This window comes from Manihot esculenta, chromosome 4, assembly GCF_001659605.2.
Source record: "Manihot esculenta cultivar AM560-2 chromosome 4, M.esculenta_v8, whole genome shotgun sequence".
NCBI classification, from domain to species: domain Eukaryota; kingdom Viridiplantae; phylum Streptophyta; class Magnoliopsida; order Malpighiales; family Euphorbiaceae; genus Manihot; species Manihot esculenta.
In genome coordinates this window covers 21006145-21025994 of record NC_035164.2, presented here as the reverse complement: position 1 = coordinate 21025994, position 19850 = coordinate 21006145, and the positions used below count along the sequence as shown (strand labels likewise).

Genomic DNA, 19850 nt, shown 5'->3' with positions numbered 1-19850 from the left:
TTTTTTATAGCTTCTTGTTGACTCTGAAAATTAATTTTTGTTTCTTCTATGAATTCTACAGTGATCTTAGATATCGATGCAACTAACTCTTCTAGCCTTGTTTCTATAACTCTTCTAGCCTTGTTTCTAACTAATTCATTAAATCTTTCCCAAAGTAGCTTAAAATAGTTGCAAGTGTTATTGAATAAAACTTGTGAAGATATATTGACGAGACATAAATACCCCACAATAGAACAAGGAAATTTAATATAAAAATAATTTTAAAAAAGTAAATATAACATCTATACAATTAAAGAAGAAAAAAAGAACAAAAAAAATGTCTAAACTAATTGAAGGACTGATACTCGAATTCTTTAAAAGTGCTCGAAACTTCTGGACAAAAATAGAGAGAGATCAGACGAACAGTAGACGACCTGGCAGATGATCAAACGAGGTGATGAGGTGTGATGACCATGATTTGCTGAAGGGCCGACCTGCCTGATGGAAGCAGGGCTGAGTAAGGCAGGCCTGATGAAAGAAGGCTTAGAGTTCCCCGAAGCTTAGAATACACGGATTCTTTAAAGTTCTAGGAATGTCTAAGAAGATTAGGAGGAAAGGAACGACGATGTTTTTTTTTTCGATCTCATTAAAGAATTGAGGAGCTTTTCAGTCTTTTTCATGGGGCCAAGGTCATCAAGTCTGTTATTTAAGGAACAAACATTCCTTTGTTTTGTGTGAGAAAAAAGTGAGCGCGAAGCAAAAAAGTGCAGAGATTGTTTTTCGGCCATTTGTTGATCTGTAATCGAGCTTGTACTCATGTAGTTGTTCTCTTCTTTGTAACCCATCATAAATAAAGGACTCCTTCTTCTGAGACGTAGGACGATCTTCAAAGATCGATCCGAACTCGTAAATCTCTCTATGTCTTCTTCTTCTCTATTTTTTCTCGATCTTTCTTTTCTTTATTTTATATTGTTTCTGTTACGTTGCTCATTGGAGATTGGAGTTTAAGCCTTGAGTAACTACAAGTAGTATCGAGCAAGTACAAGTAGTATCAGAGCAACAATATTAATATTAAGTACTAGGGTATCTTGATTTTACTATTTAATTAATTCATTTGGTTAACAATTCAATTTTAATTACTAAATCTAGAGCAAATAAACCTAAGATAATTGATCATCTCTCTCAAGTAAGATCAAATTAATTAACTAAAAGTTATAGTCTATCTCCCAATAATATGATAACACTTTAATTAATTTTTCAAACATTATGATTATTTTATCTAAGCCTCCATAGGTCAAATCTTTATTCCCAATTCAATTAATATTGTTGTGGTATTCAACTCACAATTCAATCTCAAAATATTCTCTCCCAGTATTAATCTCAGGATAAAATCATTCATGCATCCCATAGGTACTCAAAAACAATAATCTCAAGAATTGAATAATAGATAAATAAAGAAAATCAACTCAAATAAATTAAAGAAAATCAATAATCTAAACTATATCAAGTCTCCTAGGAAAAGAATTTAGTTGCTCATATTTAAGAATATAAGTCCCCTAGAAAAAATCATTCATGCAGGATTTGAGTTTATTTCTCTTATGATCTCTTATGATAATAATATCAGCCTACTTAAGGAGACTGTTCATGAGCCTATTTGCGAACCTGGTCATGAACTTAGAAATGAGCTGAGCTCACGAGTCTTAACGAGCGGAATACTATGGAGCTCAGGATAAACGAGCCTAAAAATTAAGCTCGAGTTTGGCTCGTTTAAAAATCAAGTCGAGTCCGATTGAGCTTTTATCGAATCGAATCTCGAGTAGCTCACGAACGATTTAGTTCATTTACACCCCTACCGATGTAAGAGACCTTTTTTATTGACTTGTCTCCCTCAGAATACAATAACTCAACAATTTTACAATGTGATTCAATCCAACTCTATACTAGTGGATGAATCCAAAGCTCCACCCAAAAATATCTTCTTTTTTTTTTTTTACTATAAACTCTCTTAATTTATTAGTTTTTAGAAAATATTATATATGATAGATTGAAGCTCACCTATTTATATAGAAACCTTTAACCCTTAACTTAAATTAATTTACACTTAATTAAATAAGTTAATTAAATCTAACTTAAATAACTTAAATTATATTAATAAAAACTTTAAAAACTTAAACTTAAGTTAGATTAATAAGTGCAATAAATATTAAAATGTTACAACAAAAAACTTTATAATCTTTCAACCATAATTCCATAATTGTTGATGGATAGTTTATAATATAACTTGAAGTACTTAATTAAAATTACAATTTAATACCTTTTTAATAAGAAACCATTTAATTCCCTTTAAATTTTCTTTTATTAATAAAAAAGTCATTATGTTGCATTATGATAATTTAATCTATCACATTTTACTTTTGTATAATTTAGTTATATGGAGCAACTAGTCTTAAACTTTACGGTAGACTTGAACCGGACCTAACTTTTGCTGCCGACGTCCGATATGTTAGGGTCCTAGAATTTCAGGGACCAAAACTGTAATTTTCTAACAGTAGAGTGTTTGGAAAATAATATTGTGATAAATTAGTGTAAAATATTAGTAAGTAAAGAGCCGTGTCAGATATCTGAAATTCCCTTTAGATTATTTATTTAGGGGGTGTGTCATCTGAGACATATTGATATCTCCTCCTACCACAAACCAAGTTGTTCCTAAGGCTCTTTAGGGGGGGAGTGACTAGTTGGCCACCAGTAGGAGTTGGGCCCAGTTTGCTACCGAAGGTCTACGGAGATCTTGAGCTGTACCTTCATTTCTTGTAGACCGTCCCCCTTGTCTACAAGGGAGGTGAGAATTATTATAACGATGGTGTCGATGATAATATATAATTATTATTTTGCCCTTAGAATAAAATAAGTAGCCTGTTCATGAATTCTCATGTTCAGTTCTTATCTTTTGTGCCTACTGTCACGGACCCACGATACACGATAGCTTTTCGGAAAGTGAATTTCGAGACGCACAATTTTTAAAAGTGTGATAAAAGTTGTAGGCTTATCACAAAGTTTGATATAAAAATTTTATCGTTTAGAGGGTCAATTTTGTATTTTAATTATTTTTTTAGATATTTTAATAATTTTGCATATTAGGGTTTTATTTCTATTATAAATAGTATCCCATAACCAGGGGTGAGCATTCGGTCGGTTCGGTTCAAAACCGAACCGAACCGAATAAACCAAAAACCGAAATTTTAATTTTTATGAAAACCGAACCGAACCGATTTTGGTCAGAAACCGAATCGAACCGAACCGGTCTGATTCGGTTCGGTTCGGTTCGGTTTGATCGGTTTCGATTTTTAATATTTTTTTAATTTTTTACTCTTTATTTTTAGTATTTTAAAATTTAATTAAAATATTTTAATTTTAATATAATTTAATTTCTCTATATTATTGAAAAAATATATTATTATCCCTAATCGGTTCGGTTCGGTTTTTTCGGTTTTTTTCTGATCAAAATCGAACCGAACCGAAATAACCGGAATTTCTGAAATTTAAAACCGAACCGAACCGAAATGTATAAAAAACCGAACCAAATTTTTAAATTGGTTCGGTTCGGTCGGTTTTTTCGGTTTGAACCGGATTCTGCTCAGCCCTACCCATAACTATTAGAAACTCACTTTTTCAATTTTTAAATAATTTTAATAAGATTGTTCGTATTTTTAGCCTATTTTTTATCTTATATTATCTTAACCAAATGATATTAGTTAAAACTCTTTACGGAGTCTAATTAGTCTTTTATAATTTAATCCTTAAATTTGAGTGAATATTTTTATTATAATTGACTAATAATATTTAATAAAATTACTATTTTATTAACATAATTAAAATCCTAGGATTAATTTGTCTTATTTACTACTCAAATCTCAATAAGTTTCATGCCATTAATTTGTCACTTATAAGTGAAAAAAAATAATAACACATATATTAGAAAATTATAGAAATAATTATAGTTTTAATAAAGATAATAATAAATTTAAAAATACTTAAAATCCTTTAATATTTTCAAAATAATAATTAACTTTGGATAAAATAATTTTTAAACACCGATAAATAAAGTGGAAAAAAAAGTAATTTTCATCGCATTTTGGGACAATATTACAAATTATCGAATCTTAAACTAGCAAAAAATTTAGGAGTGTGAAAAGCAATGGACGAAAGGATGATTGCGAATGGTAAAGAGTCAAATCTCTTTCATTAATTACACCTTTTCCTTTTACACCTTTTCTCACTTTAATCAATTATGATGAACATTCCTCTCATAAAGATTTAAAAAAAAAAAAAACATGAAAAGCTTTAATCATATGGTTTTGCTCCACGTCTTCATCATCTCAACCCCTTCTCCCTAAAGCCCATTTCCGTAATTTCAACCAAGAAAAGATAAAATGGAAGTTACAATCTATCTTAGTTGAATTGTTATTATCCATTAAATGATTGATAACTATCTTATCTTTTAAACCTTTATTGAAATTTAAAATATTTACAACCGTTTCTTATTAATATTTACTAAACCTTACAAATTGAAGAGTTGGTAATTTAAATATATAATTGATTTTTTTAAATAAATTATTAGGTATTTAAATCAACACTACTAATTTCATTCGTATTAGGTATGTCCATTAATACACCTTATTTAGTTCAAATCCTCTATTTTTTAAATACCTCAAAATCATTATCCAACGTCAGCACGCATCAACCTGCACTACACTATACAGCGAGCAGAAACTTTTGTGTTTTTAAATGGAAAAAGGCCTACAGTCACAAAACGACATGTAGTGGCATTTCTCAGTAATTTTTTTCAAAGTGAAGACCTAATTCCTAACGTTACCCTCGCTCAACTGCTTAACATGGCGCACTTCATAGTTCATACACACACACATTAACATTTACCACTCACCATCAAAGAGAAAGAAAGAGAATATTAGCACAGACAGAGAGAGAGAGAGAGAGAGAGAGAGTGAGGGAGCAAAAGCTGAAGAATCCAGAAACTGAATTCTACTGCTTCACTGCACTACCCAGCGAATCAAAGAAGGCGAAGCCTTGAAAAGGAAAAGGAAACCCACCATTCTCTATTTTTTTTTTCAAAATATTTCAACTTCTGCCTCCAAATGGAGCAAATCAAGGCCACTTTTAAGCTAGAAGCTTGTGGTATAATTTGAATTTTTTTTAAAAAAAATTTTTCTCTGCCTTCCAAGGAGATTTTAAGCTTTTGATTTCGAGGATGGTTTGCCGGAGGATGGTGGCGGGGAACTTGGATCCGGAAAGGAAGAGGAGTGGTGGACTTAGGACGAAGCAGGCGGGAAGAGGATCCTGTCGGGGAAGTTAGGCCGTGGATGAGCAAGTAAGAAGCCGAAAGAAGCTGGAGTTGTTTTTATTTGCAGTTCATCTTTCGCCTTCTCCGCCGCGCCTCTTCTACTGGCTGATCTTTTTATTAGATCATTTTGGTTCATGTTAGTAGCTGGAGTTGTTATTGTTGTTTTTCGTTCCTCTACTTGTTTAATTGATATTTTGAAGGCTCGATCAGTTGAAAGGAGAGCGTGAGAAGTGATACTGATAGCTATGGGTCATTTATTGAGAGATGTTTTGAGGTCACTATGTGGTGTCAATCAGTGGTGCTATGCTGTGTTCTGGAAGATCGGCTGCCAGAATCCTAAGTAAGTCCGAGCTTTCTCTGTTTCGTGTTCTTTGTTTGGTTTCTGGTTAAGTGGAAGAAAAATGAAAGATAGGAAGTGAGATTCTGAGTCTTATTATGTTAGATTTCTGTTATTAGCAAGAAAAGAGGGGTAAATGGAGTAGCTGCAGAAAAAATATAACTCAGTTAGCCAACTCCGGCTAGTTCTTTGAAGATTTTGACATCTTGTATTATTCCCTCTATTTTCTCAGCAACCAAACTAATATGACGGGATATTAATAATTGCCAATTATTTCCTTTTCCGTATGCATTGAGTGTTTTTTTTTTTTTTTTTTGCCCTTTTCTCCTTTTCCTTTCCTAGTGAGAAATGTATTTCTCATATTTTCTCGGAGACCAAACAAAGAGGATCTATTATTATGACTGTTACTATTATTTTTTTTAGTAACAAAACGTCAATTTAAATATATTTGTTTGTCCTTTTCTCCTTTTGTCTTGGTATTTTTGATTGATGTGTTAGAGCCTGATTGGTTAGGGGCTACTATTGTCTATTACACGATTCGTAATCTAATATACTCTCTTTCCCACTCCGTTTTTGGAACCTTGTGTTTTGGTTTATTCTGTTTTGTCTTTGAGAATCTCAGTAATGTTTATTTGTATTGGTTTTGACTACACCCTCTTTGCATTGAATCCATTTGCTGTTCTTAAATCTACTGTTTCAGACTTTGTCCGAATTGGTTTGTTTCTGTTCCGTCTCATTTTCTTGTTTTTAAATAAGAAAATTTTCCCTTTCTACATGCAATTGATGATTCTGCTTACGAGTTCTTTTTCCTGCTTGATTCTGAATACACGTGGCGATGAAAAAAAAAAGGGAAAAGAACTTGTACAGAACATGAGAGTCGAAACTGCTCTTGTATTTTTTCTTTATTAATCGTCCGCAACCAAAGAAGTGACGTGGACTTATGTTCTTATTTTTATTTTTTACTATAGTTCTAAAAAAATGTTTAAGCTGAATTTATTTGGAGTAGCCTGTCTGACAATTAGCTTTTAATTCACAGGTTGCTAATTTGGGAAGAATGTTACTATGAATCCAAGTCATGTTCTGTTCTTCCATGTACTTCTGGGACGGGGAACCCTGAGTTGCCTTTAGGAGATTCTGAAGGATGCTGGGCTTCTGATTTCAACTCCCCACAGCTCAGGGTTCAATCTGGGGAAACAATCCATCTGCTTATGAACAAAATGATGATCAATAATCAGATTAATATAGTAGGCCAAGGGTATGCTTCCTTAACATATTTTCCTTTTACACTTGTTAATTTTACATTTTAATTTCTCCCTTCTAGAACTCAAAACTATGAATTTCTCTGATTTTTTTAAATTAACAGAATGGTTGGGCGAGCTGCATTTACTGGCAATCATGAGTGGATCCTTGCAAATAATTACATTGGAGATGCCTATCCACCAGAGGTATGATAATTAATGACTACTGCCTTCTTTGGGTGCCAATATCAGAGAGTTCCACAATAGTATGCTCAATGTCCATTATACATAGTGCACAATCGTGTACTTTATGATCATTTTAGTATATTTTCCCTCAGTTTTGCCCACTGTAAATTGTTATAATTGGAGATAAACCAATCTTTTTCTTTTTCTGCTTCGTGTGGCATCATTCTTTGGAGCCCTAAGGTTGTTCTGTTTTCGGGCCTCCTCTCCTCCTTTTTTAATGTTACAAGTACCGAGCTGCTCTATAAATTTGAATTGGTTACTAATGGTCTAAATGGGCAGTAGAATTATACAGATGCCTTAATGGAATACTCGATGATTCTTTTTGTTTTTCTGTGATTTATAGTCGCCTATGGTATAACTTATACTTTTGTGGATTTTAGGTTTTAACTGAGATACATCACCAATTCTCAGCTGGCATGCAGGTTTGATAGCTTCCATTGTGTTCTACATTGTCCTTTATGATTAACTAGCTTTTTCAAGAAGTACTTTTACTTGGTTTGCAGACAGTTGCAGTTATTCCTGTTTCTCCTCTTGGTGTGGTTCAATTTGGTTCTTCCTTGACTGTAAGTGCTTTTCATTCAATTAGTCTGACATGTGGAATTTTTTGTTCATTTTCCCCATGCAAAAAAGAAAAAAAAATCAAATATAACATAATATTGGATACAAATGTGTATGCAACAAAAATTGCACTGATGCCACGTGTGAGAAATAAAACATTGCACTACCTAAATATTTTGGACAGTGGACATTCAAAGAAGTTGGCCAAGCATTTGCCTAATTTGGCACAAAAGCCAAAGTCAATAAAGATGTCATCTTTGAGGGCTTTGTAAGCGCACGTGCACTCTGTATCAAACGGTTCTTGTTTGAGAACTCGCACACAACTATTATTGCAGCTCTTTGCCTCTTTCAACTTGTCCTCAATTTGATTTTGAACAAGCTTGCTGGAGCTTAACATAGTACAGCACTAAAATCAGCTTATTCCCTCTCTTTTTCCCCTTTTTTTCTTCAAATTTCATCATGCACTCACTCAGAAAGCATGGGAACTGTATAACGCACCAATGTAGAATCTAAGATATGTAGAAAACCAAATATTAAAACCATTATGAATTCTAATTTATATGCTAATATAAATTATAATCCTAATTGAGTTTGGTTTTCATTTCCAACAAGATGTGAATAAGAAGCAGAGTGAAATCTAACACATTTTTCATCCCAAATATCGGCGATTTTATCTTTAAGTGGGTTATTGCACTCATCTCTTGGGCTAGCTAAACCAATAAGTGTCATATTGTTACTAATGTTGCAATTTGTTGAAGAGAATGCTCGAATAATTTATTTTCTGATCTAAGAGTTGTATATCTGTAGTTATTATACAATCTTGCATGCGGTCATGAACCTTTCAGAGCTGTCCAATTAATTTCATGGATTGTATACAATACCATGTAGATAAATGTTGACAAGGGTTCCAATAATTTCAGCATGCAGAAGGCCTGAAACCTGTGTGCCAGTGCAATCAGTCTTGGCTATAAATCTAGACAAGGATTCTTTATTGAGTAGGATTTCAAATTATTATTATTATTATTTAACGAATGCTAGTAAAATAGCAATGCCCTGATCTCCAATATTCTTTTGCCTGATTACTTTGTTCATGAAGCTGGAACAAATTTTCTTGCACTTCCAAGTTCCATATATTTATATTCATCCTTGTTGATTCAGATAATGGAGAATATGGGATTTGTGAATAATGTGAAGAGTTTGATCCTGCAAATAGGATGTGTCCCTGGAGCTCTTCTGTCTGAAAACCTTATGATAAATGAATTTACGGAAAGAATTGGGGTGCCTGTTTCTATTGGAATGTCTGATTCACATTCCATGCATTTGTCTGGAAATAAGATGCAGAACTCCACTCCATTATTGACTGGAAGTTGCAATCAACAAAATATCTCATCCCGATCCTCAATAATTGCTCAACCTTCTCATTTGCAAATTAGACAGGTTCAAGATAATCTACAATCTACTGCCTCAACATTTCGTGCCCTGAATCTGACCAGTAATTCATCTAAATCTGGAGGTGGCTCCTGTGAACAAAAAATGACAACTATTAAGCAAGATGATCCATTGAGAGGCCAACTAGAGAATGGAGTTGGAGCTGAAGTGATTCGATCAAATCCTGATGTATGGCTGAACCAGCATGTTGCTTCACTTAATTCAAAGCCTGCATTCAGTCCCCAATCTGTTATCAGTCAATCACATACCGATAGCAGCATTATGACATTATTGGAACATCAGGTTTTGTCAGATGCTATTCCTCAAAATCTTATTAGTAACAATAGAAATGCATTAGATAGCTTTGCCACACCTAATATGAGGTCAAATGAAGCCCTAGTCTTCGATTCTCATGGAGATTCCTTGGCACATGGGACAGAGTTACGCAATGGAGTGAGTAGCCACACAACAACCACTTCAATCAAACGTGTTCTTTCTAATCCACAAAAATCAGCTGGTTTTAATCATTCTTCCACACAGCTGGCAGGGATTGGGATTCAGAATTCTAATACATCGAGAGCTGAGGAAATTCCTTCATCCCATCTGGTAGATCAATTAAGTGGTAGGGGCATGCTTTCAGGAGGTCCTCATCGTAGGTACATTTCCTCAAATGTGAAGTATGCTAAAAATGTATCAATTGCAAAGAAAGAAAAGATGGAAGATGATTTGTTTCAAGCATTTTATCTCCCATCATCCCAGCCAAATTCTGTTCCTGATTGCCTCAGGCATGCAAGTGAAAGTCAGATTACAAATAGTACAGATATTAAGTATGAGGATCCATGTGCTCAACCTGCATCTGGGGATGACTTGTATGATATTCTGGGTGTGGATTTTAAGAACAGATTGCTAAAAAGCAAGTGGGACAATTTGCTGACTGATGGGCAGTGTGCAAATTCACATCTGGGCAAAGATGCTTCCACTTTTATTAACATGCGAGAAGCCAGTTCTAGCCTTCTCTCAGTTAATCAAGGAATATCAGATAGTTGTATTTTCTCTGGCATGGGTACTGATAATCTTTTAGATGCTGTGGTATCAAGGGCTCATTCTGCTGCCAAGCAGAGGTCAGATGAAAATATCTCTTGCAAGACAACATTGACAAAGATCAGTAGCTCCTCTGTTCCCAGTGGTTCTCTGACCTATGGCCTTGTTCACATGTCTGAAAAGATTCAAAAGGAGTTATTTGACCTGCCTAAGTCTCTGGAAAAATCAGGGACTATAGCATCTGGCTCTTTCAGATCTGGATGTAGCAAGGATGATGTTGGAAGTTGTTCTCAAACTTCTTCTGTTTATGGATCCCAACTGAGTTCATGGGTTGGCCCCAATAATAGGCGAGATAATAGTGTTTCAACTGCATATTCCAAGAAAAATGACGAATCGAGCAAACCAAATCGCAAAAGGCTTAAACCTGGAGAGAATCCCAGGCCCAGGCCAAAAGATCGTCAGATGATCCAAGATAGGGTGAAAGAGTTGCGGGAAATTGTACCAAATGGCGGAAAAGTAGGATATATATATATATATATATATATATATATATATATATATTAGAATTACTTTGCTTTATTTCGCTCCGATGTAATTTTTAATTTGTTTATTTGGTTTAACAGTGTAGCATAGATGCGTTGCTTGAACGTACCATCAAACATATGCAATTCTTGCAAAGTGTGACAAAGCATGCAGACAAGCTAAAACAAACTGGGGATTCTAAGGTATGTTTGCAGTATGTAGTAATCTGTATGTCCTCTAAATTTGCTTGACATCTGTTACAGTTGGCAGAGCAAACCTGCTTTCCTGTTTTGGTAATTTACTTGGAATGGTGGCGCATGGGGATTGCATGTGGGACTTGTGAATTTACGTATAAAATTTATTGATATGAACTGGTCTTTTTATGGAAGTTATTCAAGTATTTTATCTTGTGTCTTGGTTTTTGGCATATTTGTGCTTGGTGCAATTAGGAAAAATATTTTTTAGTTTTTTTTTTAAAGAAATTCTTTTATTTTCTGAATATGCAGATTATTAACAAGGAAGGTGGACTCCTTTTAAAGGAAAATTTTGATGGAGGGGCAACTTGGGCGTTTGAAGTTGGGTCGCAATCAATGGTCTGTCCTATAATAGTTGAGGATCTGAACCCACCTCGCCAGATGCTTGTGGAGGTAGCGAGAGCCATTTTAATTGGATGTTGGAGCTTCAATTTAATAATTTTCTGTCATATTTTTATTCAATAATATTGTTCATTTTGACAGATGCTATGTGAAGAAAGGGGTTTCTTTCTAGAAATAGCCGACTTAATTAGGGGATTGGGGTTGACAATCTTGAAGGGCGTGATGGAAGCTTGGAATGATAAGATCTGGGCACGTTTTACAGTAGAGGTAATATTCTAAATTCAAATATTTCAATTAATTATAAACTTTAATCCTCAGAAATCTTCATGACTGGAATATCAGGCGTGCTGGTCATCCTTTTGGATTGTTGTTCCCAGCTGCAGCTTAAGTTGATCAATTAGCTCATTAATTAAATGAAACTACATGCTACTATATGTTGTCATTGAAACCTGAGGTGGTTAAGCTTTTCGCTAGTGTTACGGCTATCTAAGGAATGAATTTAAGCGTACAATGGGTATAATGAAGTATACAAAGTTAAACATTCTATTCCTTGAATTCACTAGCAAGTATCCAAGGATTACGTCAGTCTAGTTAACCATATTTATTTTCTATATCATAAATCTATATCATTAAGATTTTTCAAAGGATTACTTTGAGTTCTCATCTTTCTTGATCTCTATTAGATGATAGAAATAATAACTAGCAATCTGCTATTGGGCATTTTATTCCAACATTTTTTGGAGCTCTTTGATTATTTGATATTGTTGATACGAATAGCAATGCATTTAAAAGTTCCGTAGCATGTGTGAGGAAGGGTGTTTCATTTTTCTTAAAAATATGTCGTCTTGATCGTAGGCCAAAGTAACCTGGATCAGTAGTCAGTTAATAAATATTCCTTTTTGATTTCCTCTGTCTCCTCTGAAAACCATTATAAACGGAAAAAGAAAAAGACACCTAATAGAAGTTTTGACTAACGCACTCATGAAAGTTTGGGTATGTGTTGGTTTTCCATTTGCACGTGAAAGAAATTTGATTTGTGAACTTTGGCATACTCAGATGTGGTCTTTGTTAATAAGAAACATCCTTATCTATCTTTGAACACTAAGTCACAATAATAGACGGTGCATTAGCTAAATCTATATGAACCGTTTGAGTTTCCAACCGATTTAGTCTATTATTTTCTAAAGGATTGTCAGACACTATACTATCAAAATTTAAGATTTTATTCCCTTTAATTATGAAAAGTGCATGTAAAATCTTTTTCTTAGCTATATTTCTTCCATCACCCATTCTTTTCTCTCTCCTCTCATCCTGATTGAGAAAATCAACTTTCCAATCTATCCACCTCTACAAACACAATACCTTTCTTTATTTTGTTTTGTTTTAATTTTTTTTCTTTTTTATTTCTCTTATTATAGTTGCAATTTTATATTAATTATTTTGACCTTTTAATATAACTTGCTATCCTTTTTTATTTATTTACTTATTTGATTAATTTTAAATGAGAGTTCACATGCATATTGAGCTTGTTTATAATTTAAGAGTTCATAGTTTATAACTTAAAACTATATAACATAATAAGAATATATATATTATTCTACTATAGAACATTTGATGCTTGGCCGTGTAAGGGTGTATTAAATGAGCATAAATAATTTCTCTTCACTTTTAGGGTCACTCTTAGAGGAAAGGCCGAGGGTTCCTATGTTGTTCCCTTGATTTGCTTTCTTTGTCAGTCAATGATATTCCTTTATTTGAACTATTTTCTATGTTATGTTGAGGGCTTCATTTGGGATTGTAGTAGGGAGACCAAAAATCTGCTGTTGAAAAAAGTCGTTTCAGAAAAGCTATTTAAGGCCTGTTTGGTATTTTTCTTGGAGTGCAAAAACAAAAAGCTTATCTGTAAAAAAAAAAAAAAAAAACACTTTTAGATGCCGGTGAAAATATTTTGAATAAAGCTGTTATGTTATTTTTTGTGTTGTTAAATTTAATTTTAATTAGTTTTTTAATTCTTAATAATTAATATCTATATCTATATTATATATAAAAGTGGAAAAAGTGGGAAGAGAAAAATATAAAGATTGCCAATTATAAGATTATTTTTATAAGATTATTAAAATAAATTATATTTTTGAAACCTTTTGATTACTTTATCTTATCATTATATATGTATATAAATAAGTGATACAATATACAACTCAAAGCAATATCTTCACAAGAAATTTTCTAACTGCTTTTTATGGCAAGTTCAGCTTATTCTTTTTATAAAATTATTTTTTGTCTTTTTAATTGTTTTAAATATTTAGCTTTTTAGTTATTAAATCTAAATTAATTATTATTATTATCTTTTTAATGTATTTTTATTTCTAGTGAAATAATTTTTAATTGTGTCATTTTTCTTTTCATTTTAATTGATTTATATAATAAACAAGAAATGATGTTGGAGTTGCTTTAAATTTTTATGAATTTAATCTTATAAATTAATTTTAAAATTTATTTAATTTATTTGAATTTTAAATCACCTAATTATTTGCACGTAATTCAATTAATTTTTACCTTTTATTTTCTTACTCGCATTTTGATTATTTTAATTATTTACCGAATCTATATAATATTAATTATTAATATTATTATATTGTAGTTTTGAAATGAGTTTTTTTTCTTTTTGAAATGAATTTTAATTTATCAATAACAACAATCAATTATATCTAATAAGTAAACTAAACAAATCCTTAATTAATTAGATTTATCAATGCAGTTGAGCAATTATTTCTTTTAGTAGGCAATTTAAATCTTTATTGAGATAAGAATCTTTTTCTTAATCGTTATTCATGAATCCAACTTTTGATTTTTTAGGAAAAAAATGAATTCTAATGAAATTTTAACCAATCTAAGAAAAAAAAGCATCATGAATTAAACATCACAACTTCAAATCGTTCCTTCCGGACCTGCATTGTCTGAAAGGCCAAATTAGGCAACGCAATCTTTATCTAAAATTGTATATATTTGCAGAGCCTTAATAGGTCATCTGTGGGATGGTAGTTGTACAGCTTGGCTTATTTTTTATGACTCTTATCTCTAATTGTTGACGACGAGAGGTCATATGTGTTGCACATACTATTGTTCAATGTGACTTTTTAATGTTCATGCTCATATATCATTCATCTTATTATAGTGTGCTGGTTGCTTGCCTACTCTGCTGCAAGTATTCCAAGTAAAACAATTAGAAAATGCACTTCCTCGCTATCTTGTATTTCATAGTCTACAATTAAGTTGTCTGAAATATTGTCCCAGGCAAACAGAGATGTTACAAGGATGGAAGTATTTATGTCACTTGTTCGTCTTCTGGAGCAAACTGTGAAGGGCGGTGTATCTTCTACTGCTGCATCAGATATGATGGTCCATCATGCTTTCCCCCAAGCCGCCTCTATACCTGCAACTGGGAGGCCCACTAGCTTACAATGAACTGCCTGTCAAACTCTTCTCTGATCTGCAAATGTTAAGAGCAAGCCTGTTTTTGCTTGCCATGACTAACATGGATTCCAGTCTAAGCTCTTAGGTGGTTCAAACTTTTACTAACTTCTACGTCTCCCAAAAGTTAGATCATTTCTGACCTCACCTCTTAGAAAGGGAGATTCATCTAGATAGTTAAAAGCTCTGCAAGAACTCTTTTACATTACGTTCTAGTCTGAGAAGATAGTCCAATGCTCGGATGAACTAGTATCAGGAGATAAAAGTTGTTATTAACCAGATAGCCAGTGGTTACATCTCCTGAAATGGTTATCAGTAGTAGATATTAAGCTCGTAGAATGCCCTTTTAGTTTTTTAATTGATGGGATACTCTTTATCATAGGATGGACGGGATTGGTTGCATTATACTGGGGTTCAATGGTTCACAAATGTATAGGGGAGATGTGGGAAATGAAATGAAGGGGTTATCTTTTTCTGGCAAGGCAATATGCCTTCTCTGCTCGTTTTTCTTTCTTTTTTTTTTCTTTACTTTTTCCCCAATGTTAAGTTTTCCATGTTTAGACGCGACTTGTTTTTTTTTTTTTTTTCCCCCTTGTGAACCCTATTTAAATGTGTGGTTTGCTGTCAAGAAAAAAAGTCTCTTTAAATATGGTGCCCTATTTTATCTGCTTTAGGCGTTGTTTGTTGTATATCATGTTAGAATAGTGATTTCCTTTTTCTTTTTTCTTTTTAATTTAATTGCATAATGGATATCGGTGTGTATTCGGTACCTTTGTAAGATTTCTATTTTTTATTTTTATAATTAATTTTTTTTCTGATTTTCGTTATTTACTTTTTAAATATTATTTTTAAAAACTGATTGTACAAAAATAAAATTCATAAATTTTCATATAAAAATAAATAATAAATTTCTTTTAAAAAAAACTAATATTTAGTAATAAAATGAGGATATAAATAATTTTATAGGTAGTTCTATTAATAAATTAATTATATATGGTATTATAATAAAAAATAATAATATTATTTGGTTTTTATGTTATTAAAAAATCTATTGATTTTTAAATTTTAAAAAATATATATATTAAAATATTTTTAAAATTAAGTTTATTAATTAATTTTTTTATTAATTTTAATTGTTAAGTGTTAAAAAAATAAAAAAATTATTTTTTAGTTTTATTATAAAGTAAATTTTATTAATAAAATATTAATTTTAAAAAATATGTTAAAATGTTTCAGAGGTTTTACAGACATAATTTTTTCCCATAGTATTTACAGGGATATTGTCTTCTTGGTCAGAGTCTGATGCTTCCAATGGATTGTCTATAGTGTCATCTTCTGATGAAGAGGTTTCATTATATTCAGTTAAAATTGTTATTTTATTTTTATCTTTGCTAGTACTCTCACTTGATATCTTACTTTGTGTAGGTTCTTTTATTTTAATGCCTCCTATAGGTTTTGGGGAAGTACCTTGTTCTTTTATAATGTTTTGTAAGAATTTTGACATGTCTTGTAATTCTGTTTTTGGATTTATTGTTACTATTTCTATAGGGTTTTGTGATGGAGGTATCCTTTTTGTGAAAGGTTGCTTAATGGGTTTTATAGCTGGATCTATTAGATCATATGGTTTTGGATTACTATAGCGTTGGGATAAATATACAGTGTTTGGTTTTGGTAGCAAAGGAGATGGTGCCTGGGGTGTTTCTATGTGTTCTATATTTGTAATGTCTTCGTGATTTCTCCTAAACATATTCATTTTAAATTTCTAGGGTCTTCACATACACTTCCTTCTCTACTCACTGCAGGTCTTATCACTCTCTGCCTGACTTAGGTTTTCGTGACACAGTTCCAACCCTAAAACTTTAATTTGAATTGTTTAAGATCCATAGAGCCTTCACTGGCTCTGATACCATTTTACGTTCCCAGGTATGATTTTCTATGATTTTCTATGATTGTCTATGCTACTAAATATTTCTAGATAATATAAATTGATAGACACGATAAATATAACTTATAACAATATATAATATGATTATTAATAGAGATAATATATAAAAAAGATATGAATAAAAACTTGATGTCCAATAAATAAAATTATTCATTTAAAAATTATTATTGCTTAATAATACTTCAAGATACATAATCATAGAATTAAATAATTCTAATGTTCGTTCTACTTCTCTACAATCACAATATTCATTATGGTTGGTAGTATGGTAATCGCTAATAAATCTTCCTTGTTCAATTATATTCCTTTTGAATGCTTCTACTTCTCTTTTATTTGTTAAATCTACCAAACTTAAATTTTCTAATGCTAACTTAATAAATCTCATGGTATAATAATTATTTTAATAATTGTTGTAATAGGGTAGTCTTTCATACACAGAATATTGAATAATATATTCATGTTCCGTTTCAATTACATAAAATATAATGACATACATGTTGATTTTTAATGTAATCAAATGAGCAACACAATTTAATTTATATTAAGATTGTAATAATTTGTACATTCATTACAATTACATTCATCTAGATCTATTGTATAAAAATCCTTACAATCATAACAGTAGTACAAAATATAAAATTTGTTACAAATAGTACAATAAAATATTCCTATTTCCAATTCCATGAGGTTTCTGATGTGCCAGATCAGTGTGAACTGCAAGCACAGAGCATACTTATATTGGTCAGGGTTCCTGCAACGTTATCCTGGGGTTCCCAGAAATAACTCAGATTGATGATCGAAGAGAGAGAGAGAAATAGTTGCCGTTAACACGGACTTATACAGTAGCAGTTGGTAAAATATAATTGTATTAAAAAAAACAAAATACAATGTACTACCTTTTGTACTAATTATACAATCACTGGTACTACTGCTACTACCGAGTTGTTATAAACTTCGGTATCCTTACATGAGAAATATAAACTGGAATACATGTGAAAGAGAGAAAGTTTCTTGCTTCAAATTTCGGTGTGTCTTCGTTGGTCTGGAGAGTTCCTTTTTATAGCCGCGGATGTCAAATGTTTATTGAATTTGGTTGAGCGGTCCATGATAGTGCGTGCTGAGTTGTCTTTCCTTCATTTGTGAAGAATGTCGGTTAGTGCGTCACTTCCTTTTATCTGCTGCTGAGTGCGCCACTTTCTTTTGTCTGCTGCTGAGTCATTTGTTTTTTTCTTCTTTTTCTTTTTACTTTTACTTTTAACTTTGTCGGCCATTATTTTATCTTGTCGGCCAATTGTTCGCTGCATGTGTTGTGACATCCTCATGCTTTTGTCTTTTTCTCTTTCTTCTGTCTGCCACTTTGTCGGGTATCTGCTTTTGCTTTGTCGCCACTTGCTTTTATCAGCGACTTATGAATGTTACAATGTGTCTTATATCTCTGCTTGTGTAAAAAAGTCATCATTGTCATCAGATAGGTCAATTGGTGATGGTGATGCTGCAGTACTCCTTGTTTCTTTTATTTCTTCAAGTAATTTTTCATATTCTTGTTCGGAGGTACAGGCAGCCATATGTGCCATAATTTGTTGTTTTCTTGCTAAAAAGGTTTCTTGTTTAGTAATAGCGGCTGGGCTAGGTGTTTTGCAATATTGTGGATTGTTTACAAAGAACTGGTCTACTGCTATTTGGTCGCAACCTTGGAGATTAGTTTTAGTCCACCATTTAGTTTTGTATTTTCTGACTAACATGGGAATTTGGAAGTTGTCAATAATTTGGTCTTTAATATGGTATTCGGTCATGAAAATCCAAGGTATATGAAAGTAATGAGAATAAATAAGCCACTGGGGAGAGCAAATAATGGTTTCTGGTAATTGCTGTTTATCAAAAAATTGGGTTTTAGCAGGTTTAATTTGATCTGGGATAATATCATCATGGATACCAAATTTGTTCCACCATTGGTGAAACCAAAATGGGATGGGATAGGTAAAATTGTCAGAAATATAAAAGAAGAAAGATATGGATAATTGTTCATTTTGCTTGAAAAATGTTCTTTCCCAAGCAAATTGATAATCATAATAGTTATATTTTGCATTTTGTCTCAATTGTCCATTGGTATAAGTAAATTCTTTTGTTTTATGGGGCTCTTGTCCCCACTCAGTAAGAGTCCATACCTTGAGTAGTCTTACTTTGCAATATCTGAGTTTGGTATGGTTATGAGGATCAAAATTGTTTTGGATGAGGATAGAATTTGTATGAGTAAGAATGACTTCATAATAGATTTGGGATTTTTGGAAATTGTCAGGGATGTAATAATGAGTTTTGGGAAAAATGGTTTCACAAAGTTGATATTCATTTAAATGAGGATTTTGTGCCCAGTATTCGGGTTCTATGGTAATAATCTGGTCTTCAATGGGCTTATATTTATATTGGGCTAAATCAGTTTGGCTTGAAGAAGATGGGCTTGTAGGTATTGTGTGTCTTGGAGATGATGTGTTAGTGACGGCCTGTTTAAATGTGGATGGAGTTATTGGTACTGGCTGTAATGGGCTGAACTTGTTGAAGGAAGTAAAATGAGGTCTGGGAGATCTTGGTCTTGCATAATGTGGTTGTGTGATCAAAGCACTTGATATATGACCAATGGGTCTATTTATTATACTAGTAGTATTTGTATACAATGGTCTGGGTCCAGATAACTGTCCCGTGATATTTTGGACAGAACTATGTCCTGGAGTAAATAATTGTAATTTTGTTAAATTTGTTTGTGAACTTTGTGATCTCAAAGAGATCTTTTCTGCTTCCTTTCCTTTGTCTGTCATTTTCCCTGCAAGAATTCTCTTGTTAGAAAATCAGCAATGGAATTATCAGTTCCTTTTATATGCTCAATAGTAAATTCGAATATGGATAGAAACGCTTGCCATCTTGCGAAAATATGTTTTGCAGCTAAATTTTTTACATCTTTAGTCAAAACATCTTTGGCTGCTTTACAGTCAACTCTAATAATAAACTTTTGGTTTAAAAGATCACTTTGGAATTTTGTTACACATAGAACAATTGATAAGATTTCCTTTTTTATAGTAGAATATTTTTCTTGGGTAGAATTCCAAATTCCTGAATGGTATCTAATAATATAATCTTT

The 19850-nt window shown here is 32.3% G+C and overlaps 1 protein-coding gene across 1 annotated transcript; it reads left to right on the top strand.

Moving 5' to 3' along the window:
- The first annotated feature begins 4899 nt into the window (after window positions 1-4899).
- LOC110612873 (transcription factor LHW) lies at window positions 4900-15256 on the top strand. Its single transcript, XM_021753706.2, has 10 exons — window positions 4900-5678; window positions 6712-6930; window positions 7039-7120; window positions 7540-7581; window positions 7663-7722; window positions 8876-10702; window positions 10810-10911; window positions 11215-11355; window positions 11446-11571; window positions 14599-15256. Exons 1-10 carry the CDS (start codon window positions 5584-5586, stop codon window positions 14767-14769), a joined length of 2865 nt encoding a protein of 954 aa, XP_021609398.1. The 5' UTR covers window positions 4900-5583; the 3' UTR covers window positions 14770-15256.
- Window positions 15257-19850: the final 4594 nt, after the last annotated feature.

Excerpts from the sequence above, each read along its gene's own strand:
- LOC110612873 (XM_021753706.2), top strand. The coding sequence starts at position 5,584 with ATGGGTCATTTATTGAGAGATGTTTTGAGGTCACTATGTGGTGTCAAT. Across the intron at positions 6,931-7,038 it reads ATTAATATAGTAGGCCAAGG|AATGGTTGGGCGAGCTGCAT; the intron begins GTATGCTTCCTT and ends TTAAATTAACAG. Across the intron at positions 7,582-7,662 it reads AATTCTCAGCTGGCATGCAG|ACAGTTGCAGTTATTCCTGT; the intron begins GTTTGATAGCTT and ends CTTGGTTTGCAG.